Consider the following 26,351-nt stretch of genomic DNA (forward strand, 5'->3'; position numbering starts at 1 on the left):
ATAACCTGCCTGATTTATCTCAACTGCTATTTGTACCCAAAAATTCACATGAATTAGACGAAATGACTGGCAACATGGGCACTATTTTCTCTAATACATTAGAAGCTGTTGCCCCCATCAAATTGAAAAAGGTTAGAGAAAAACGTACTGTGCCATGGTATAACAGTAATACTCACTCTCTCAAGAAAGTAACTCGTAGTCTTGAACGCAAATGGAGAAAAACTAACTTGGAAGTTTTTAGAATTGCATGGAAAAACAGTATGTCCAGCTATAGACAGGCCCTAAAAACTGCTAGGGCAGAGCATATACACAAACTCATTGAAAATAACCAAAACAATCCAAGGTTTTTATTTAGCACAGTGGCTAAATTAACAAATTTCCAGACGCCACCTGATTCAAATATTCCACCAATGTTTAATAGTAATGACTTTATGAATTTCTTCATAAATAAAATAGATAATATTAGAAATACAATAGCAAATGTAGATTCTACAGTGTCTAACACTTCAGTTTCATCCATCGCACCCAAAGATAAACTGCAGTGCTTCACAAATATAGGACAGGAAGAGCTAAATAAACTTATCACTGTATCTAAACCAACAACATGTTTATTAGATCCTGTACCCACTAAATTACTAAAAGAGGTGTTGCCTGTAGCCGAAGAACCGCTTCTCAATATCATTAACTCGTTGTATCTTTAGGTCACGTCCCAAAACCATTCAAGCTGGCGGTTATCAAGCCTCTTATTAAGAAACCAAAACTAGATCCTAGTGTACTAGCAAATTATAGGCCTATTTCAAATCTTCCATTTATGTCTAAAATTTTAGAAAAAGTTGTGTCTGCTCAATTGAGCACCTTCCTGCATAAAAATGATCTGTATGAAGAATTTCAGTCAGGTTTCAGGCCCCACCATAGCACAGAAACTGCACTTGTTAAAATTACAAATGACCTGCTTCTTGCGTCAGATCAAGGCTGCATCTCATTTCTAGTCTTACTTGATCTTAGTGCTGCGTTCGACACCATAGATCATGACATACTCATAGATAGATTACAAAACTATACAGGTATTCAAGGGCAGGCTCTAAGATGGTTTAGATCCTACCTGTCTGATCGCTACCAATTTGTTTATTTAAATGGGGTGTCATCTCATTTATCATCAGTAAAATATGGAGTGCCACAATCGTCCTAGGTCCCCTTCTATTTTCAATATACATGTTGCCCCTTGGTAATATTATTAGAAAATACGGAATTAGCTTCCACTGTTATGCTGATATACTCAGCTATATATCTCAATGAGACCAGAAGAAACATCTAAATTATCTAAGCTAACAGAGTGTGTTAAAAATGTAAAAGATTAGATGACAAATAATTTTCTCCAATTAAACTTGGATAAGACAGAGATATTAATTATTGGACCAAAAAACACCACACAGAATCTTGTAGATTACAATCTGCAGCTAGACGGGTGTACTGTTACTTCCTCTACAGTCAAAAATCTGGGTGTTATATTAGACAGCAACATGTCTTTTGAAAACCATATTTCCCATGTTACAAAAACTGCATTCTTCCATCTTAGAAACATTGCCAAGCTACGAAACATGTTATCTGTTTCTGATGCAGAAAAGCAGTTCATGCATTTATGACAACTGGACTATTGTGATGCACTTCTTGGTGGTTGTCCTGCTTCTTCAATAAACAAGCTACAGGTAGTCCAAAATGCAGCAGCTAGAGTCCTTACCAGGTCAAGAAAATATGATCATATTACCCCAATTTTACACTCTCTGCACTGGCTACCTATTAAGTTCTGTATCAGTTACAAATTATCATTACTTACCATAAGGCCCTAAATGGTTTAGCTCCTGCGTACCTAAGTAGCCTAATACCACGTTACAATCCATCACGCACCCTAAGGTCACAAAACGCTGGACTTTTGGTAGTTCCTAGGATAGCAAAGTCCACTAAAGGAGGTAGAGCTTTCTCACATTTGGCTCCCAAACTCTGGAATAGCCTTCCTGATAATGTTCAGACACACTCTCTCTGTTTAAATCTAGATTAAAAACGCATCTCTTTCGCCAAGCATTCGAATAATGTATCTCTTAAATTGTGAGTGTAGTTGTATCTGATCAAATGTGCATTCTTATTCATTAGCTTGGGTCAAACTAATTAATTTTACTTTGTTGGATCAGCAGCTATGCTAATGATGTCTCTATTTTGTTTCTATGTTTACATCCCGTGGTAACTAGGATTTACACAAGCTCCAGTCTGGATCCAGAACACCTGAGAAGAGATGATGCTGACCCCTCAGAGGACCCCAGATGGCGCTAACCTTGAATCAACAAACAGAACTAACAAATATTGCTACAAGTGTGACTGCATCATATAATAATTATTAATAATTAATAATATTAATAATGTTCATCGTCTGGCTGACTACATCTTGTATTAATTTTTCTAAAAATCCTGTCATATGTGCACAAACTGATAGTCACCACTTATAAGCTACTACTAAATATTGTAGAAACATAATTTTCTGTAAAGTTGCTTTGTAACGATTTGTATTATAAAAAGCGCTATACAAATAAACTTGAATTGAATTGAATATGACGGACGCACTGCAAGCAGAGAGAACTGTATCTCATTTCTATTTGCCTTCAGCAGAAATTGACTCCTGTGTTCTTTTGGATCTTTACATTACATTCGTGACAAATAGATCCATGTGTTGTTCTGTACTGGTGCTTTGCAAACAAAACCAATTCTTCATAATACAAAAAACAAAAGTGGGAAGAGCATTAATCAAACTAATACTATATTATAAATTAATACTTTTATTCAGCAGTGATTGGCTGAATTGTTCAAAAGTGACAGCAAAGACATTTATAAAGTCACAAAAGATTTCTATTTCCAACAAATAATGTCCTTCTGAACTTTCACTTGAAAATCCTGAAAAACATGAATAATAAGATGGAAAGTTTCTTGAGAACCAAATCAACATATTAGTATGATTTCAGATGGATCATGTATATATTCATTATATTACATTCAAATAAAAAAAAATATATATTTTCATTTGTAATACATATTTAAATCTGTTTAAACTTGCTTTGTAAAATGGTGATCTCTATCAGCTGACGACTTGATTTACATTTATGCATTTAGGAAACGCTTTTATTCAAAGTGACTTACAGTGCATTCAGGCTATAAAATGTTTTTTTTTTAACTAATACGTGTGTGCCCTGGGATTTGAACCCATGACCTTTTGTGCTGCAAACACAATGCTCTACCACTGAGCCACAGGAACACTTGATCACCTGAGACAGATGTTAAAACCAGGATAAACAGGGCAATGTCAGCTTGTGACAGAAACCTGAACTCATTCTGCCAGACGTTACCTGAAAAGCCTGGCTGATCCACATTGTCTTAATTACTGATGCGGTGAGCATATTTGTAGTTTAATGCTGGCAGATCCTGGAAACCCCGTTCCACATGATCAAGTGTGTGTGTGTGTGTGTGTGTGTGTGTGTGTGTGTGTGTGTGTGTGTGTGTGTGTGTGTGGATTTCATAAGTGTATGCTCGTGTATGAGCACAAGAGACCACCTGATGGGAGGATTCAAGCAAGAGGAAAGAGAGACAGAAAGAGAAAGACACACAGAGAGGGACGGGTGGGTGCTGTGCAGTAAAGGAGCTCCAAAGGATTATGGGATTTGAGAGCTGTCCTAAAGCTGAGGAGAAATGAGCATGATGTGATGTGAAATGCATAATGCATTTATGCACTGACCTGTCAAATGAACCCAGAGAAAAACGGTAAACAGGAAGCCGCATGAATCAAGCAGAGAGACACAAGAGCACAATACTGGGTGTCAAGAAGCTCTGCGGGCTAATTTACCATAAACCCGACATTATTCTCCATCTCACCCGGATACGCAAAGCCACCTAGGCCCACAATTTTTATGTTTTAAAATGGAGACTATTGTCCAGTTTTTAACACAATCTATTTATTCAAGTCTTTTTATTTGAATAAAGAGGCCAAAAGGGCTGTAAGTACAGAGGCACCCCAAAATGTTAATGACCAAATAAATTTTAGGACAACTAAACTGTACAGACTAAAATGGTATTTTGAAACATACATACTGTCAAACACACACACACACACACACACACACACACACACACACACACGCACACACGCACACACATAGACTGTATATATATATATAAAGTATATATTTATACTTTTCAATTGTGAAATTTACTAGCAATTTCTGAGTGAAAAGTGTCAATTTCCGGTGTCCATTGACAGTGTGTAATCAATATTAGCAATATTATTAATATACATTTTTTTGCAGTGTTGTTATTGTTCTCCAAACACAACACTACTAAAAATTGTTTTCTGTTAATTGAAATAAAGCCAAAATAAAATAAATCTTGTAAAAATGTAAATTAAAAACAGAACGTTCTAAAATTAAATGAAAACAAAATTAAGAAATGTTGTTTGGCAACTAACTGAAATAAAATAAGTTCACATTGAAGTACTAAAATACGAAAGGCTAAACAGAAATATAAAAAAAACAAGAATGACCAATCTGACTAAAATGACAAAAGCACAACAGAATTACTAAAACTTAAATAAAAATGTGTGTATATATATACAGTATATATATTCAAAATACTAATAAATATTATAATAGTGCATAAATACTAAATTAATTATTTTTTGTAAATTTAATTAATTGGCATTAGCTTTAGCTTCAGCATTAGCTTTAGCTCCCTACTTTCCAAAAGTGATCCTTTTGTTTGCATCACAGATATCCAGCAGTCATCGTAACTCCAAGCAGTAATGGTCTCTTTAGAGCCGCCAGGACTGTAGATGATGTATTAACAGGACTAGTGTGGGTCACAGCTTGTTGTGTCACTGCCTTATTTTTCCCTCCATGTCTAAACCCACAGGCAGTCCATCATCAGCAACATTTTGGCACTGCTCAGGTCCCTGTGTGGCTGAGCAGCTTGAGTCTGTGATTGGCTGCGTTTGGAGATATATAGGAAGGTGTGTGAATGTCAGCTGGGATCTGCTCTCTGATGCTGACAGCACAATGAGGTCTGATAGAGGACAGTGCCCTCATAATGTGACTCGCCACTGACAAATTTCATCTGTATATGTGCACTTGAAGACACAAGCTAATATTATTTCAACTAAGAAATTAATTTTTAATTGTTTTAAGGGTATACTCATTTTGATTTTGAATTGTGTTAATTAACTACATTTTTACACACGTGCTATATATATATACACACACACACACACACACGCACACACACACACACACACACACACACACACATATATATGTATAGACACTCACACATATACATACATACATACATACTGTCACACACCTGGACTCATTTTGTGTGTTTTTGCCCCTGTGACCCAGTTTCTGTCTCTATGTGGTTTGATTAGTTCCCAGGTGTGTCTAGTCATTTCCGCATGTGTTCCATGTCCCTGTTAATTTAGTCATTCCATCCACCTGTGTTTTCCCTATTATCCTGTGTATAAAAGCCTTGTCCTTTCAGTTCTGTTTTGGGTCTGGGTTCTGTTTCTGTTTTCGGGTCTACTCGTCATCTCGTCTACTTGTCAACCTGTCTACTTGTCCACTTGCCACTTGCCACTTGCCATTTGCCACTTGCCACCTGTTATTTGTTACTTACCTTGCCTATGTATAATTTAATAAATCCTTGTTTCGTTTATTTTGGCTCCGTGTTCCTTCCAGCAGCGTAAGCCCGTGACAGAAGACCCGACCTAAAAAGTTAAAAACGGCGTGTTTTCCCTCCGTTTTGTTTTCCGTTTTTTCACAGTCTTTTTCTTTCCGCAGTGTGTCATGGATCCCCTCTATCGCCCCGAATACCTCCTCCTCCTGCTGGAGCAGGAGGGACTGTCTCTCGAGGACCATACCAGACGGTTTCTCTGGATAGCTAATGCCACCAGCTACCCGGACCACGCGCCAGCCTGAACTCCAGGTGCAGAGCGTTGTCGCCCGAAGATGGTCCTCGGGAGGATTTCGCCGCATTTATAGAGTGGAATCTGGTGAGAAATGGGTCACCTCTCACGGTCGGCCCAATGGAGGATCTCGCCAGGTCCACTCTGGACCCAGAGCCCAGCCTACAATCTCCCCACGGTACGAGGCATAAGCCCGAGCCCACCGATGACGGAGAGCCAGAGAGCAACCCGTCAGACCAGGTGCGAGAGCCGGCGACACTGCCCACCACGAGGGAGCAGTATGTGGAGCGCCAAATGGGTCAAAATGAGGGGGTTTCCAATTCACCTATGCCAGATCCTCTGTTAAGCCCAGGAAGGGCTCCTGATCTTCCGTTAAGCCCAGGACGGGCTCCTGATCCTCCTGTAAGCCCAGGACGGGCTCCTGATCCTCTGTTAAGCCCAGGAAGGGCTCCTGATTCCCCGTTAAGCCCAGGACGGGCTCCTGTTCCCCCGTTAAGCCCAGGACGGGCTCCTGATCCTCCTGTAAGCCCAGGACGGGCTCCTGATCCTCTGTTAAGCCCAGGAAGGGCTCCTGATTCCCCGTTAAGCCCAGGACGGGCTCCTGTTCCCCCGTTAAGCCCAGGACGGGCTCCTGATCCTCCTTTAAGCCCAGGACGGGCTCCTGATCCTCCGTTAAGCCCAGGACGGGCTCCTGATCCTCCGTTAAGCCCAGGACGGGCTCCTGATCTTCCGTTAAGCCCAGGACGGGCTCCTGATCTTCCGTTAAGCCCAGGAAGGGCTCCTGATCCCCCGTTAAGCCGAGGACGGGCTCCTGAACCCCCGTTAAGCCCAGGACGGGCTCCTGAACCCCCGTTAAGCCCAGGACGGGCTCCTGATCCTCCTTTAAGCCCAGGACGGGCTCCTGATCCTCCGTTAAGCCCAGGAAGGGCTCCAGCCCCAGAGCTTACTCCAATGCCTGCTCCTCCAAAATTCCCACCCACTCCTGCCTCCTCCTCCGCTGTCGTCTGGCTGCCCCTCTGCTCGCCCTCAGCCTACCATCATTGTGGTGCGAGCTCAGCGGGACCGCCATCCTCCAGCGACGCCTTGGTCGGCGTCTCCCTCACCTCCGCCTCCAGCCTCTGAGGCCTGGACTCCGCCTCGGCCCGTTGACCCGTCGGCTCCACCATGGCTCCTAGCTCCTTCCTCTCCGCCGTGGCCCGGCAGTCCGCAGGCTCTGCCTGGCTCCCTCGTCCCTCCGGCTCCGCCTTGGTCTGGCGTCGTCCATCCTATGCCTCGGGACTCCACTCCTCCGGCTTCGCCTCATCCCTCCGTCCCTCCGGCTCCGTCAGGCTCCTTCATCCCCTCGGCTACACCTCAGTCCTCGGTCACTCTGGCCTCACCGCGGCCTTCCGGATCCACATCGCCGCGTCAGTCACCAGAGCCATCAGTTCCGCCTAGGACCTCCGGCTCCTCCCCGTCACCCTGGCTCTTCGGCTCTCCGTCTCCGCCTCGGGCTCCTCCTCCACTTGCTCCGTTGCCGTGGGTCGAGTCCCTGGAGTCGGTGACCATTCCTCCTCCATGACTCCTTCCTCCGTCGGCCCCACCTTGGGCCGTTATGGCTGTGGCCTGGGTCCTGCTGGGTACCTCCTGCTTCAGATCCTTCCTGTCTCCTCCCTGGCTCCTCCCTCCGTCATCTCCTCCCTGGCTCCTTCCTCTGTAGTCCCTGTCTGCTGGCCCCCTCCTGGGAGGCTGTCCTCCACCGGAACCTCCTCCCAAGTTCCCACCCACGCCTCCCTTTGTTGTTTCTACGGTGCGAGGACGCACCTACCGGGAGGGGGGAGTACTGTCACACACCTGGACTCATTTTGTGTGTTTTTGCCCCTGTGACCCAGTTTCTGTCTCTATGTGGTTTGATTAGTTCCCAGGTGTGTCTAGTCATTTCCGCATGTGTTCCATGTCCCTGTAAATTTAGTCATTCCATCCACCTGTGTTTTCCCTATTATCCTGTGTATAAAAGCCTTGTCCTTTCAGTTCTGTTTTGTCGGGTCTACTCGTCATCTCGTCTACTTGTCAACCTGTCTACTTGTCCACTTGTTACTTGCCACTTGCCACTTGCCACTTGCCACCTGTTATTTGTTACTTACCTTGCCTATGTATAATTTAATAAATCCTTGTTTCGTTTATCCCTCGGCTCAGTGTTCCTTCCAGCAGCGTAAGCCCGTGACACATACATACATATACATATATATATATATATATATATATATATATATGCACAGTACACACACACATAATTAAACTTTTTTAAAATACAAATATAGAGAATTACAGATAATATAACATATTGGTAATGTAATATATATGGTATATTTTTGTATATGTGTGTATGTATATATATATATATATACTGTATATGTGTGTGTGTGTGTGTGTGTGTGTGTGTATACATACACACATAACAAAATGCACAGAAGCAAAATTATTCTTTTTAATATCACATTTAATATTTTTTCCTCTCTCAGTATAAATGGTTGATGTTCATATATTATATTAGATATCTGTCATTTTAAGACCAAAAAGTTGACAAACTTTTTAATTTAAAACTACAATTTAAATGAGGATACACCATTATAGACAACATTACAGACTTACTATAACCCTACCCACCTCACTATAATAAATATTTATAATTTTACCCTTGAGGACAGTCCCAAGGGGAGCTTCTGGGGACAGATTTGTCCCCAAAGTATAGCTAAGTAAACATATGTGTGCATTTTTTCTGAAAACCTGCACCCTTGAAACAAGTAAAAACAAGAAAAGAGGCTCTTGATGCCTAAATACAGACATCCTGTGTGCACTATTCTTTGTCCATGTGTTATTTTTGTATTGAAATATTCCCAGCAGCTTCATGCACCTGTGTTCTGAGGGACAGATGTTAGAAAGACACATTCAGCCTGATGTAACTGTGGACAAGTCTATACTGGATTGTGCAGTAGCATCGGGATTCTCACGTCCTCCAGGAGCAGTGAACGCATCAGAATAGGTCAGACACAACACAGCCAAAGAGCATCAGAAATCCGACGCATTTAATGCACCACTGCAGCTGAGGGGACATATGCATCTTTTTATAGCACTGGTTTTAATGAGCCTTTAAACTGAAACAGACGCGAACAGGCACAAAGCACAACAAAATGGCCAATGAAGGCACGCACACAATCTGATGCGCATAGATAGGACAGGCCATGAGGTCCCATCCATGAAGGGAGGATTGGATGACTTGTGACTGGATCATCTCCTTAGGGAATGCAATTAGCTTGGCTGAGCCAGCCGATTGTGCTTGTGTTGCTTGAATGTTTAATCAGTGATCAAACAAGCAGAAACTTCATTATACACACACACACGCGCGCACACACAGACATATACACCTGAACAGAGCCCCATTACTGAAGCTGCTGGAGAGTGTCCAATAGGTCACTAATGGAGCACCTTGGTGTAAAAGAGGACAAAGCATGTAAGAAGAGAAACCATATGGTGACCTGCTTTAAACACTCACTTTCTCACTTCGTTTTCACACATTTAGAGAGAGAGAGGACGGTGAGAGAGATGAAGATCCTTTGGTCTGTGACGCAAGTGAGACAGTCACACAAACCAAAATATCTGTGTAAACATTTGCATTTAATTACTGCTGTACCCTGGGTGGATGTGGAAAAAGGATTAGATGCTTTCAGAAATGCAGATAAAGGGATGAAATCACGCTTAACTTATGTACATTAATATTATTATATTATTATAGCTTATTTTTCTAAGTTTAAATGTGTAACTCTAAATAAGCAACACAATAGAAATGTAGAAAATGTAGGCATTTGTCTGAAAGAGTATATAAATCTAATGTGTGTGTGTGTGTGTGTGTGGTATCTAAAATGGAAAAAAAAAAGCTTACAGGAAATTGTCCTAATGTTTTTTTTTTACAATGCAAATATTTATTTTTAATTAAATATCTAAATTAAGTTAAATGCATTTATAAAATAGAATTTTTCATTATTTCATATTTTTATATATAAGATAAAAGAACCCTTTAGCTGTTATAACTACTCCAGACAGATGCATGGACAGACAGACAGACCAATGATAGATAGATAGGTAGACACAAACACACAATCGTACCCAAAGTGCAAGGCCTGACAAATGGGTTTAATTCCTCATCGGGGCCCAAGTCATCTAATCTTCTATCACATAAAAGGGGGATTGGGTCTTAATCTGTAAAACAGCATACTGGAGTGTGATTCATGCTGGAGTGTGAACAGCCCTTAATCCACTTATTGATAGACACTCAGGCAAAACACCAACAGCCTCCTGCAATGTGTCAGATATCAAGCAGCAGACAGGACAGGTGCTAAATTACTTCACTGGAACAAGCAGAATGAGGGCTGAGATAGAAATCCAGAGCATTCATACACACAAAAAAAACACACACACACACACGTTTGTTTTTGTGAAAAGTGGGGACATCCCATAGGCGTAATGATTTTTATACTGTACAAACTGTATATTCTATGGCCCTACACCAACCCTACACCTAACCCTAATCCTCACAGGAAACTTTGTGCATTTTTAATTTCCCAACAAAAAAAAAACGTATTCTGTATGGTTTATAAGCGTTTTGAAAAATGGGGACATGGGTTATTTCCTCATAAGTCACCCTCTCCTTGTAATACCTGTGTCATACCCATGTCATTATACAAAGTTGTGTCCTGATATGTCACAAAAACATGCCACCCCCACACACACACACATACACACACACACACACACACACACACACACACACACAGGAAAACCTCTTTGTTTATTCTAAGTATAAAAGGAAGGATTTCCATATAAGAGATTAAACTGAGGAACTTTTGAGTAAAATATTACTAATTCGCAGTGAAACCAGCAACCCCTGGCCAACCCAAGTCTCCAAAAAAAGGCCAGCAAGTGAGGTTCTAGATCCACACCTCCTAATTTGTGTGACACAACAGATTCACCTTCTCCTGAAATGTCAGATCACACAGCGCGGGCAGCTCTCCTGCGGTATGGCACCAGCACCGCTGAGGGTGAGAGAGCTTGACACCGGCATGCTAATCAGGCTTCCAGTGCCCTCCTCAGGCAGGCTGATGACTGATGACTGATGTCTGTTCAGCAACTCCATCCAGAGGCAAAGATAAAAGTATTTACACCTTCCTAAACTCTCACTGGAGCTCCTTACCTCCCAAAAGGCAAAAGCACAACTCTCCTCAGTTATTCAAATACAGAGTGTCTGTGCAAATGCTTGATTGCTTATTTATTTTGTTTATTTATACACTGAATCTTTAGACATACAGCACAGCTTTACCTGCAATTTATTTCCAAAATAAAAATACTCATTTTTAAATTAATCATATGAGCAATAAAATGTTCTATTACAATATTACAATCTTTTTTTTTAATAAAGATTATGACATTACCACTTACTCTCCATCTGTCCTCAAATCAACACAGGCTCATTGAAAATACATGAAAAAACATATGAACCGCTGTTTCCAGTTGAAATAAACACTAGAGGCAGTAAAACTCTAAAAAAGTTTTGAATAATAACGCCTAATTTTCTCATAATTACTTGAATATTGTGTTATGAATTCAAAACCATTTTAACAGGCTGTGAGATTTGAAAACTGGTACTTTTTAACATGTTGTCATATGTACAGTAGCTACATATTGTAACAGGAGGAGCCAACGACAGACACAGTGGGCATGGCGTCAGGCATCGGAGAGGCTTTTATTAACAAAAAATAAAGGAAACAGGAAATAAACGTGGCCAAAGGGGGAGTGTGTCCAAAATAAACAGGGGATCTGGTGTCCTCGTCGTGCTGCAGGGTTCGTGTGGGTCGGGCAGTGTTCATGGAGGTAGGGTCCAAGTAAAGGGCAGAGTCCGGTGGCCACACGCGCTCCCCTCTTTGGTCCGGGGCGAGAGGGGCGGCGGCTTCTTCTAGCTGCTGCATCCTGCTCGTTGGCCGCGGCACTTGCAGGGGATGGACGGCCTGGCATCCTGGCCCAACGGCGTGTAAACGGATGCAGTTCTCGTCCGGATAGCGGGTCCGGCAGCTCACGTCTCTGGTGGCGCAGGAGTCCCTCAATGCACCCTTCCTGGACCCACGAGGACACCAGTTTGCATGCACGGGGAAGAGACCGGTCTCCCGAGGAGAGGTGCGTTGGGCTTTTAAACAGCGGCAGTGATGAGGCTCAATTCACATCAGCTGTGCCCCATCACACGCTGCCAGCCCTAGCTCGTCCAGCGCCCCTCCTTTCTCACACACCCACTCCTGTCGGGAGCCTGGTGAAGGGCAGCAATTTAGGATGGGGTGCCGATGATAATCAGGGAGGAGGCAGCTGACTCGTCACAATATGCAGTTTTCTAATTCAGTAGGTTTGCAAGGTAACTCACGCAATACAGTGTTGCACTTGAGTAATGAAAAGTGCTGGTACGAACCCCGTGAAACTACGATTCAACAAAACAGCTCAAATCCGTATAAGGAAATTAAAATAGCACGGCTGCATCAACAAATGCATTTTTATACCAGTTTTGTATTTGTTAACACTATCAGGTTGGTTTAGGGTTGGGTTTGGTGTAGGGGATATTTCCAACACGATAGAGAATTACATTTTAGGGACACTCCTTGGACATTTGAATTATGAACCACTGCAATAGGTACCTGAAGCAACATAATACAAACACAGCAATACATGCCTATATCAACATAACAAAAACCTGTCTGGGTCACATAATAAACCTGCAATTTACATGTAGCACCACTCACTGGACGTTTCACTTTGAAACATGCAGTTAGCAACGTAAATAATGGTGTTGCAGAAATTTATTTAGAAACACGTATTTCCAACAAGCCTGGGTTGCCTCAAACAATAACATTCTTCATATAGATTAATATATATATTAAAGTTTTGATAAACATAAGTATCTTTTAAACTTCACAATGTGCTGACAAAAGGAAGAGATTAATAAAAACAAATTCTCTTAGAAGGTATCACAGAAACAGTATTTTTTTTAAGAATGCATGGGAAAGCTGGCTTCCCCTAAAATGAAATAAAAATGTGACAATGCCATTTATTTACAGCATGTATAAATACACACTGCCTGTCACTCTTAGCGCATTTCAGTATTTTAGCAAATAAAAGTGTAAATAATATCACACAGAACTATAATGCAGTTCAGGATCTGATTTAATCGCAGAAAATTTCCAAGGGGGCTCCAGGATGACATTAAAGAGAATTAAAATTACACCATGATTTACTCACCCTCAAGCTATCCTAGGTGTATATGACTTCTTCTTTCAGATGAATACAGTCAGAGTTATTTAAAAAATTATCCTTGCTCTTTCAAGCCTTATAATGGCAGTGTAATAGCAGTGAATGGTGCTTGCATCCAATCCATCATAAAATTACTCCACAAGGCACTGGGGGTTAATAAAAGCCTTCTGTAGTGAACAAATGTTTATGTGTAAGAAAAATATCCATGTTATAAACTAACGTACACGTGTTCACAAGAGAGTGATGTTTTAGTGGATGATGTAGACGTAGATGTAATCTACACAAATACATCGCTTCGCTTCAGAAGAGCTGTGTGGAGCACTTTTATGATGGATGGATGCACTTTTTGGGTCCACTGCCATTACAAATCTTGGAAGAGCCACAAATCTTTTTTCATATAACTCCGATTGTATTTGTCTGAAAGAAGAATGCCATATACACCTATTAACATCACTGGGTAATTTTAATTTTTGGGTGAACTATCCCTTTAAATTCAAAATATTCATTACAATAATCTAGTTCAACTGAAAATGTTAAAAAACACAAACTATAAATAATTTTTTAATAATTAACTAAAAATCAATAACTTTTTTTATTGAAGAACATACATAATTCAGTCAGTAATTTTATTTGATATGTAGGCCTAAATATTTTTAAAATTAGTAAAAATCAAAGTCAGCCTTCATCTTGAACACCCTCTTTCCATAATCCACCTAATATTATCCATGTCACAACAACAACATGTCAGCTTTGACATACAAACTGATTGATTTTTTTTTTTTGTAAGCCAGCATCACAACAAGATTAGCCTAATATCTTGGTGTGAACTGACAACACAATTCGATTTATCTTTTGACCTAGTAAGAACAATTCATTTCATCTTGAAACATAGCCCACTGTAGACATTTTATGCACGTTTCTATCAGAAACAAAACTGCAGTGACAGTGTTATAGATCTCAAAGCAGCAGGATTTGCTAGCACTAGCAGTCCCACTGATCCATGGCTAGGTGGATCTGCAATGATGATCCAGGATTTAGATTTATCACCTAAGGAATACTTTGAACTCTGACAGCAAACAGTTACTATGGAGCACTTGTGTGAGAAAGAGACGCTAATATCTCACTACCCCCGGAGGCTTTCAACACCGTGTCCCATTGGAGGAAGGAATTTCCACAAGCTTACAATCCACACAAACACACACGACACAATTCCTGATCATGTTATATATAAATGTCTCATCCAATCAATTCAGTCTATCTTTATCTCAGTCACTAAAATGAGATCGAAAATGAATTCCACAGGGGAATCTTACTGTGTCTATTCATATGAAATACAAACAGAAGGAAAAAGATACACACCCACACTCAAGCAGAAAAACAATAGGCCTTATATTTCTGAGAAGTACTTCTGGTAGGAAGTTGAAGCTGGTGGAGCAAGATAATATCTCACACTATACAATATCAAATTTTTCCAGATTAAGCGATCAGTTAAAGGGGTCATGAACTGCCTTCGTTTTTTATTTTGTACTGTTCTTTGAGGTCTGATTATAATGTTTATAATAAAAATTTTATAAAAATTTAAGGGGTCATATGACATTGCTAAAAAGAACATTATGTTGTGTATTTGGTGTAATGCAATGTGTTTATGTAATTACAGGTAATAAAAAAATGTATTTTCCACATACTGTACAGAATTGTTTCTCTTCTATGCGTTGATTTTTACAAAGCTCATCGTTTTGAGTGATATACTGTATAAGTGAGGTATATGCTGATTGGCCAGCTGTCCAGTGCATTGTGATTGGCCGAATTCCTCAAGCATCTGATGGAAATGTTATGACCCTTGCTATACTTTCATGCTGTGTGTCCTGGAGCGCTGAGACAAAACCAATAAAACCCATTACAAACAAGGCATTTGTTGCATCCAGTTGGGACATAATTGCTGATTATAATGACTTACTGTCTTTTTACACAGTGTGTTGCATATCCCACCACATAAACATAAAACCATGTCTGGATTTGTGATCGGAGAAACAAAACAACTAGCAATACTCTATACTGCTCAAAACTCACATTTGAATCATCAGTGGCAAATCCTTTACATGATGGATTTACTATTTACATGGCAGAATTTGGCAAAACGTACTTATAGACTGTGGGCCCTATTTTAACTCTCCAAGTGCATAGTCTAAAGTGCATGGTGCAGGTCCACTTTTGCTAGTTTAACAATGGGAAAATGGTCTAAACGTGTTGTCCCTATTCTCTTAATGAGTAACGTCTCGGTTATGTATGGTAACCCTCGTTCCCTGAAGTCAGTCACTCTCAACGTCGAATTGGGATATTGCTTCGATAGAACAATCTACTTTGAGTGTAAACTAAACAAGCCAATGCACATTGGAATGCAATTATTGCATGCTGAGTGCATACCCTGACACAGGGGAATAGCCGCTTGCAGCACAACAGGGGGTAGTACAACCTGAAGTACGCAACCCACTTGACAAAGAAATAACCACTGCTGAAGTGCAGTACCAGCACCACCAAAAGCTTCCAAGAACTCGTAGCTCACTGAAGACACTTGGATGGAGCAGAACAATGTTGTCGCTCAGCTCCAAAGTGAAAAGCCGGTATGCACTGCACCTGCTGCCTTCTTATGCTCATGCTGTGATCAGCTGCAGCTGGATGCAATAATTGCATGACAATGTGCATTGACTCATTTAGTTTACACTCGAAGTAGATCTGTCTATCGAAGCGTTATCCCAATTCATCTGTCACCGACGTGATGTCGAGAGTGACCGACTGAAAGAGGATGGGTGTTTTTTTGGCGTAATGTGCAATAAAGTAATCAGAGTCTCATCTCCCATTCCCTTTAAGAGCCAGTTGCGCTCGTGCTATGAAGGATTTGCTATTTACATGGCAGAATTTGCCAATCACAAAGACAGAAAGCATTTCCCAAATAAAACGGAGCAAATGGAGCAAATAGGTAGGATTCTGATACATGCGATGACTATCCATTATGACATGTAGGCATTTTTTATATTTATGTAGTCTATACAATAATATTCTTTTGCATTGTAATCCTTTCATTTTTAATATTTGACATGTTTGTGTGCTGCTGTGTGTCCCTGTGTGTTGTGGACCCACCTATACTAACGCGCTCTTTAAATAAACAATATTTGCCAGACTTTAGATCAGGTATGAGTTGGTCTATGGCGCAGTCTATTTTCAGTTATTAAAAATAGCAAGGCACCAGCAAAGCGCCTGAACACACCTCATTTTCAGACCAGCATGCCCATGAGCACACAAATGGATGCATTTGCTATTTAAACAACGCAGTGCAGGACAGGAAAATGAAAAATGCGCTGGGCTGGAACTAGCAAAAACACTTGCGCAGCATTGCGCCAGGTGTATGATAGGGCCCTGTGTGTCAGAAGAAGAAGAGTGTCCTAGCAAAGACCGGCATTGTAGGCTATTCTCACAGGAAACAGTCCTTGTTGGGTTGGGTTTGGGTTGAACTGTTCTGGAACAGTGTTGTAAATACAACTTAACCACTGACTGTGTCCTCTTTTGGAAGGCCAAACAAAGTAGCTTTGCTTTCACAACAAAGAGCATCTCCACATAATGGCACCGGTGGCAACAGTGAGAATAAAATTTATGCCTTCTTTCTTTGCATGAACATTTGGGCAGCGTTATGCAAATCTTCCCACATCGTTACGTAGACATGTGGGGGCGTGTTGGAATGAGCCGTTTTAGGTAGGAGTGGTTATCTCTTAACTTTTATAAAGAATATCTCTTTGGATTTGAGACTTTAGTCTTTGCAACTTTACAGATCTTCTACATGCACCAAAAGCTTGTAACACTCCACATAGAAAAGAAAATTTTAGTTTTCTATTTTCCATTCAAATCAGAATGCTCTGCTTGAATAGACATGTCGGATTGTAGACTGGGAAATAAACGCCCACTGCACTGCTATGATTAGATAATACTTGTTTGACAGAGTACATTCCTCATAGATGGACGCTGCTGAGATTTAGGTAAAAAACGCATAAATAACTCAATACATATCAAACGATATGTAAGAACAGACAAAGCAATAATGACCACATAATGAAAACAGTTACTCACACTTGTATTGCGACATTACTGTAAGATCCATTATATTTGGCAAAGCATCGTCTTTTAGTTTCAAACTTTTTGAAAATCCCACATCGAATGGTGCTTTGTCTGTAAACGAATCCGCAATCAAATGAAGTGAACAAAGGACTAAGTTCTTACTGACATGGTCTGGATCTTTATATAGTTCATTCACTCTTTCCTAACGTTGGGATCAGAAGGAAGGCAATGAAAACACCATTTTTCCTAGCAACTTAGCACTGCACAGCATCTTTTTGTCTTTGGAGCCATCTTTATCATTTGGTTTTTGTGTAGACCTGTGCGTTCACCTCTCTCGTAAACACTATAGGGCCTTTCGCAACGCAGGAACCTTTTCATAGTACCAGAACTAATTGTGGAACTACGCACTTTTGGGCATTTTGGCACTTGCATTTTGGCATTTGGCACTCCTTTCCATTCTTTCAATCACTTTACATATATGTCGACATTCTACATTCCGGGAGACACAACCAAAACACTGCTCCAATCACAGCATCCTCCATCTTCCTGTTCTTGACGTTGTTCTTTTTTGTTAACGTTGTTGAATGCCATGCACAAATGACATCGCTGTTGACTGCCTACGTCACTTCCTAGTACACACAGTCAGGGCGAATGCAACCCTTTAAATGGTACTGGCAAATAGTCCACGCAAAATCGTTACAGTACTTTAGTACTGTACATTTAGATGTGGAACTAAAGCAGTGCGAATAGGCCCTTATGTATGAATTGGTTTGTGTTGTGGTGGGGGTGGGGCGGGGATTGGCTAAACAGGCAATGATGTTGATCTTCTGCGGAGGTGGTGTTTATTTACACATTCCAAAAGCCAATTTTGCAGTTTGCCTTCAACATAAGCTGGTTTTAGACTAATGTCAAAGTTTTGAGTTCTGAAACCTAAAGGATGTTTTTATAGTACAGTGACCTCTTAAGCCAGGATCACACTACAGGATTTTTAGCCCCAATTTCCCCCTCAAAAATCTAAGCAAAAATTTTGTCGAGCACCTCGATTGGTCCCGATGTTCGGTGCGGAACATCTGCTTATGTGAGCTGTTCAGAGATCAAATCTTGCACCAAATCTTCTATCAAATCTTTGATAGTTAGAATTTAAATCGGGATGATGACAGCTATATGATTAAGTCAGTACTTTCACAAAAACCAATGCGCGACCACAAAACAGCTGCTGTGGCTCTGTTGGATAGTGGAGACAGAGGCAAATGCTTCTTGACGTTTTCGCCTCAGTTTTGAACTTAGCCTACTGGTTGAGAGCAGAAAGCTGCTAGCATGCTAGTTAACATATGTAAAAATCACTTAAATATCAATGATGATCTGTGTCTTGTAGTGTGTGATGCTCCACGATTTTCAAATCTTCTAGTGTGTGCATGTTTAGGATTTGAGGGAAGATAAAAGATTCTCTGTATGTGTGTGCTGCAACCTGTGATTTCATAATCGGTTAGGATTTTAAAACTCCTGCCGTGTGAGCCTGTCAAAAGATTAAGGGAATTTTATTTATTTTTTTTAGCTCATGACCCCTTTAAAGGAATATTCCAGGTTCAATAGAAGTAAAGCTTCATGAACAGCATTTGTGGTATATAATGGTGCTTGAGTATTTTAATGTTTATGGATTGGCCCCATTCATTCCCACTGAGCTAAATTCAATACATTTAATTTTTGGTTTAGTCACTTCAAGTGTTTCAATATTCTGAAATATTCCTTCAAATTAATAAGGACCAAAAACATAATATTTACTCTCTAAAACATTTTCTTAACATTTTCTTAACATTTCTTAACAGTTTAAGGACTGAATAACAATATTGTGATTCAAAATACATTCAGAAACAGGGCAAGTTATTTTTCTCAACATACCTCCGAAAAGCGCTGGACATCCTGGGTCAGAGTTCCCACTCTGCTCCAGTTGTAATAGTTGAGAAACTTTACCACAGCAGGGTTCACAGCATTGTCTGATGGGACAGTCCTGAAGAAATTTGGATACTTTTTCCTGTCAGCCAGGACAGGAGTTGTGGCCGCAAAAGAAAGCTGTAAAAGAAGAAGAAAGTACTGTTAGCCAGAGTCCTTTCAAGATAAATCAATTCAGTGGCCATTTTGGTTATTTTCTGTGTACTGTAGTTAACAGGTATATACATATATCTAGTAATATGTTTGAATAAGGAAAGGCCAAAATCTCCAAAACTCTTAAATAAATAAAATAATCATAGACTAAGGTGTGCAACATTGCAGGATGCTGTTAAGTCATATTAAAATCTTATTAAGTTTTATTAAGGTGTAATTGGACTTGCTATTTGAGCAGCATGCTGGATCGAAGGCAAGTGACCGCCCATGGTCAGTATGCCAGGACTCCAGGAGTCTAAAGCATAGGTGTGAATGATCCAACATACTAACACATCTCTATAAAAAGACAGCTCTCACACCTTTGGTGAGTGCCTGTGTTGATTGGAGCCATGAACGTTTGCACTGATGGTCAACCTCAGCATATCAGCTTGAATATGTATGTGTGTATTAAGATGCATTATGGAACATTATAATGTGTGTTTGTTCTCCATAGTGGTCAACAATGAGAATTTGAGCCAGTGAAAATATGATATTAAATATTATTATATAATAATACAGTGCATTTTATTTGTATTTTTAGAAACATATTTGCAATACTTTAGCAGTATTAATAATAACCATTTTTATTGAACATTTAAGACTTAAAAACAAACAAACAACAACAACAAAAACCATCGAATACACTGTACACCAATACAAACACTGTACCAATTTTGCCCAAAACTTTTACCTTGGATGTATAAAACAATGTTTAAAACATCACAGAAAACCAAATGGTTATGTTTATAGGCATCAAATCATCTACCTGATCAGCAAATCATTGGACCATAGGAACATGTGACCAACTGAATGGCCTAAAACTCTCTTACGCTGCTTAATTGTTGAGTCCTGCTTCATCTAGCTCTCCTCTGCCTCAAGAAACATAAATGTTACGATTTTTTTTAAAACGCTTCTATGTACTGTTCAAGTATTGCATGCTAAGCATGGTTATATCTTTTCAGGCTTTGATAAAGGGACCATTTAAAAGAGACTTCACACTTTTGAAGACTTTTTTGCTCAAAACATGCCCTCTTTAATGTTGTCAAACACCAGGCAGAGCATTTTAAGCCTCAGCTGGAGCGAAAAACAAGCCTGGAACATCATGGTATGATTTTTATGCCAGTGCTCCCGTCAGTAGATTAACAAATGTTCCTCCGGTTATAATACATCCTGAGGGTTGTTAGTCTCTCAGAGATAAACATATGGAAATGCTTTGAGTTCAAATAGCAAAAGCCATCTTATACTTGTTAAAGGAGCACACTCTTTGCTTACAGTCATAAAATTATCTGTCGGCTACGTGGCTGCACATTCAATTCGATAAAATTTTTATTGCAAGGCAAAAAATCTCAACTGAATAGTGAATGGAAATGTAATCTTTCAAAAGCTGGATGTTGATGTTTTTGTGAAAATTTATATGGATGGCTTGTTGAATTTGCAGGTGATTTAAGCAACAATTTACATATAGTACTAACAGAGTAAACTGCATTTACAGAGCACAGGGAAGAGCCTCTATATAAAAATGTGACAAGTTCTATTCAACTCTGGTCTACATCAGGGTTTTCCCTGGAAAGGAATTCGGAATAGGATGTTCGTTTGCTCGGGATTGGATCAAATAAATTACTTTTCCTGTGAATAGAATTGTGGGTGAAATGGAACTGACTTTTGCTCTGGAGTGTGCAGTGGCCGTGACCCCTGACCTCTCATCTCGTCTCATTTGTGGCCCCTCTGGTGAATGAAGTGGTGACATAATCATATAAACACATTGCTTAGGGGAACATGGTCTGACTACAGCTAGTTAGGTCGACTTTCTAATACAAGGAGGAGATTTTGGCACCATCCCAAAACCTAGTAAAGTCAAATTTATTTGTATATTTGCACATTGTACACATTGTTTCAAAGCAGCTTATAATAAGAGTTTATAATATCTTAATTCAGTACCTTCGTTCTTTCTAGTTGCATTAGCTGATTTGAACTGGGTGAAAATCAAGCAGTTCAGAAATGGTACACAGAATAAAACACCCTTGGTGATTATGCAGTATGCATGTATGCACATATAGTTGGACATACACGACTTCTATTTATCCATTTTTATAAAAAGAGCTGGGTGTTAGTATAAAAAAATTGAGATTTGCTATACAGTATATATCACATTATTTAAATTGGATATAATACATATGAGCTGCCTTAATGTCTTCTCTCTATATAGGCAGCCAGAGCTGGGTAGATTACTTACAAATTGTACTCCAAATTATATGACAAAAATTGTAGTTAGTTAGCAATGTAATCCATTACATTATACATTTTAGGTAATATAATCTGACTCATTTTAGATTACTTTTGACCTAATGTATTTATCATATTGATAAATACATTGAAGTAGGATAGTCTTCTACCATATTGATATAAAAACACAAATAGTAAGAAAATCTATTCCATTTGTTCTAAATCCAGTTGTCAAATGATGTGCGGCCTCTCAATTTTGTGTGTAATTATATCCACCTGACTAGTGACTGGTCTTTATTTTAATGTTCCAAAACTGGAAGAATATGAATATCATATGGAAGAACACTTTATTGTCATTTTTCCAACAGTCCAAACGAAAATCACCTTCAGTCTCTCACTCCAAAAAAGTGCACAATAAAAAAGTAACTGTAGTCTGATTACGAATATTTTAAAATGTAATAAAATCTAATTAAAAGTGCTTACTTTTTGGAATCTGATTATGTAATCCAGATTACATGTAATCAGTTACTACGCAGCTTTGTAGGCAATACCCTAATCATCTTGTGACCATTTTGCCTCAATCTTTTGTTTGCAATTTTTTAATGTCACAAATAAACACTTGCCGATGTTTAAAGGGATAGTCCACCTAAAACATCCTGAAAATACAGTCATCATTTATTCCCCCTCATGCCGAAACATTACGATTGTGAAACATAAAGGAAGATATTTTGATATTTAAATAATAATGTGTATGTACAAAGGGATTAATCCAGGCATTCATTTCACCTTGAAATGAAAATCATTTGACACATTTTCACAAATGTATCATGGTTGAACCCCCTTATGGATACAAGCGAGTTAAATTTGTCATGCAGAGAAGAAAAACGGCTCTTAATTCTTTCCCTGATCTCACAATGGCGCGCAGGTGTGTACACTCCCTGACAGCCAGAGAACTCGTGAATAACAACAGTCTAACATTTCGATGAATTCCATTAAACCCTGTTAGAAACATTAAGACCTGTGAATATTTAGACAAGGGAACAGACAGATTTGGTTAGGATTTATTTACACTGTTATATTATATGGGAAGTGTGTGCACTAAAGCTAATTGACAGCAGACATCAGAGCTGACATAATCACACCACCTGCTCTGCGTTTCAAGAGGAAGCAGGGTAAGCAGAACATACATTTTTCTTTCTAACATGGGCATAAGCAAATGAAAGGGGATTGCGAGGGATTGAAGTAATCTAATATAATGATTTTGTGTCCTCTAGGAGAGTTACTGATGTTAATCAACGTAGGGTTAATTGTAGTGCTGAAAAGATAAGACATTACAATTCCTGATAATGACACAGATTAGCAGTCTGTGATTCTCTTTGAAGGCAAGTGTGCATTAACTCACAGGTAGACACTATCTAGATCGGTCTGGTTTTGGCCTTTTCAGATCTGCCTCAAAAAAGTCATTTCCTCACTGACAGAAGAAGCCAATATCAGAACAGTGATGTCGTGCCTGTTGAATGTATCAAAGCTAGTACAACCGTTTAAAAAGACTTGAGATGTTGACCTTAAAATTTAAATTTTATCATCATTTATCATCACTCTCATCTTCTTCCTTTTCTGTTATATGATATACTACATTGTGACATTTTTGAAACAGAAATGAATGTCAAAAAGTCAATCAATTTAACGTTGGGAATCCCACTTTTGCTCATAAGTCTAAAATCAGTACAATTTTTAAAAAAAATCTATCATTTTATTCATTAAGCATTAAAGGCATTTGTAATGTTAGAAAAAATCAATTTCAAATAATTATTTTTTTTTAACTTTGTTCCCAAAGGAATTCTGAAAAAAACAAATATTAAGGATTTCACTAGTGTCAATTTTGTCAGCTACAGTATTTTCAATTTAAGTCTTAGTCAAGTGTTAAATGTCCTTGCTATTTTTGATCATATTTAGTCAACCTTATCCTATTTAGTTTTAATTCATCCTATTTAGTCGACTAAAAGTCTACTAAACAACAGCAATTGAGTAAGTGCATTTATACAAACAATACACTCTAAAAAACGCTGGGTTGTTTTTTCAACCCAAATGCTGGGTTGAGGTCATTGGATAGGACTTTGGGATGTTTTAACCCAAGTTTGGGTTGAAAATCGGTCTCCTTTTTAACCCAGCGGGGCTGGGTTGAGAACGCGGACGTGAAGGAGAGCACGCACGTCACGTCAAGGTGGTTGCGAGCAGCCGCCATTTTCTCAGTGTGAGAGAAGCTAGAAGCGAGTGAAAGACTATGGTAAGTAAATATTCAAAATGTAAAGTTATCGTTTATTGCTTACCCGGTTGTTTGAAAGGCGGAAGGTTTTATGAAAGGCGGAAACAAAGGAGCTTAACGTTATATATAAAAAAAAAACGGACGCGGATTTCGCCTCAGACACGGAGGTCTTAATGGCATCATTTAACGTTACTGAACGGAAGAGGTACTTTTAATATAACTTCCGTGAATGTATTTTGTCATATTTACATAAAATTTTACATTATCTTTACTTTTTGAGGCGTTAATAGACGGTTATGGTCACAGTTAGACTCATGTTAATTTGTTTTTTTTTTTCGCGGTTAAACTGAATGTATGTTTGTCTCTTAAAGGAAACGGCATTGTGTAGTAAAGACTAGCATAATTATATTGAGGCTGTTGAAGTGGTAATTTGTAAAAGTATGTTTTGCATGTAATATTTCAGACTTGTCGAGCTCGTGTCTTCATTGTCCTCGCGCCGAGAGTTAAAGACACAGAAGGTGTTTTTGTGAGGAGTCTCAGACTGTGAGGAGGAGGTGTTTAAGGACAGACGGGTTTAAGGAGAGTAAACTTCAGAATAACATCAAGTTATCTTTATTTTTACTAAGACTAAAATAATATTTGTTTTTGTAGATTTTGAAATCCAGAGACAAGATAACTTCATTCTTATGAGACTGATGTGAGTTATTTTTTTAGAAAATTAATGTTTCTGTTGTGTCCTGCCTGTTTACTTCCCATTTTGATGCAACAACAGTGTGATTATATGTTCATATTTTATTGAAACCATTGATGTCCCTCTTTGCAGAACTCACACTAACTTTGGAGTTAAGGACACAGAAGTCTGCTTGTGTGAGGAGGCTGTTTTCTCAGCTTCTTTGGAAGAGAGGGAAAGATAGTTTAAGGCAAGTAAACTTCATAATTTCATGTTATCAGTTGTTGTTGTTTTTTACTAAGAGTAAAATAGTTTGTTTTTTGTAGATGTTAAAAGCCAGAGACATGGGAGAGCATCATTCTTTTGAGATTTTATGTAAGTTATTTTTAGAAAATAAATGTTTCTGTTGTCTCCTGCCGGTTTACTTCACAGTTTGATGCAACAACAGTGTGATTACGTGCTCATTTCATTAAAACCATTGATGTCTGTGTTTTTAATTGCAGAACTCAAACCAACTTTGGAGTTGTCTTGTCTGATTTGGAGAGTCATCATTCTTGGTCTTCCCTCTTAAAGGAAAAGTTCACACAAAAAATCATTTACTTGCCCTCATGTCATTCCAAACCTATAAGTCTAGATAATCAGTATTTTCAAGCCTCATAAATACAGAGTTATTGTAGAAGTAATTCATTCTGATATTTATATATGAATAAAATCTTAAATTATATGATAGCAAACATGTATGTTCAAAATAAAATACTGGTCTCCCAGACTAGCAATGGACACAAATTAAGATAATATTATATTTATTTGTTTTCCAAAAATGAGCAGAGTTTGTATGAGTCTGGAACAACATGGGAGAGTAAATTATGACCATTTTTATTTTTTGGTGAACTAACCCTTAGAAGAGCAGCCATCTACATACATGAACATTTGTGAGGTATGTGAATGTCATGTCTGTTTTAATGTTTCAGTAAAGAAGCTTTCTGAAAGCAGTATATTTATTCAAACAATATTACATGCCCTCACACTAGTGCTGCCATTATAGCCTTCACGAGAGCTGTGGTAGTTAATGTTGTGATTTATTTGTGTACTGTCATGCCAGAATAGTTGGTAAAGAACCTAACTAATTGTAAATTTATTGTATAATAGTGTTTTCGTATATTTTTATACAATATATAAAATTGAACAAAGTCCAATTTGATCTTAAGTTATATTCAACAAATGTTCAATGCTTTATGAACTCTGTAGCTGTTAATGCTATCCTTTTCTGCATTTCTTCTTACATGTTACTTTTTGACTTTTCTCTTGTTTTTAATAAATATTTTCCTTTTGATAATTATTATTTGTGTGTAAAAGTGATATTTAAAATGAACAACATTTGTAGGTTTAATGCCTTCATTTTAACGTAGCAATGCATTGTTTCCCCACATCCTTACACTCAATTGGTGGCGGCACTCTGCGAATTCATTATCTTCCAGCAGGAGGCGCTAAGAGCGGGAGAGAGGTAAGGGTTTCTCAGGTAACGGCTGCAAAGCGGCGCGGAGCTCACAAACGCTGCCTCATCAAGCACATGCAAAATGAATTTGAACATTTTCTAAATACAGTAGTTTTCCTTCTGAAATACAGTG

At 39.0% G+C, this 26,351-nt stretch overlaps 1 protein-coding gene across 1 annotated transcript in view; it reads right to left on the minus strand.

Moving 5' to 3' along the window:
- Positions 1 to 26,351, minus strand: part of LOC132145456 (gamma-aminobutyric acid type B receptor subunit 2-like) — a 236,311-nt gene that overhangs the window by 81,488 nt on the left and 128,472 nt on the right. Inside the window, exon 3 of the mRNA XM_059556505.1 lies at positions 19,322 to 19,492. Coding sequence (XP_059412488.1) covers positions 19,322 to 19,492 — 171 coding nt within the window. The remainder of the gene's footprint in view (positions 1 to 19,321; positions 19,493 to 26,351) is intronic.

This window comes from Carassius carassius, chromosome 8 (assembly GCF_963082965.1).
Source record: "Carassius carassius chromosome 8, fCarCar2.1, whole genome shotgun sequence".
NCBI lineage: Eukaryota > Metazoa > Chordata > Actinopteri > Cypriniformes > Cyprinidae > Carassius > Carassius carassius.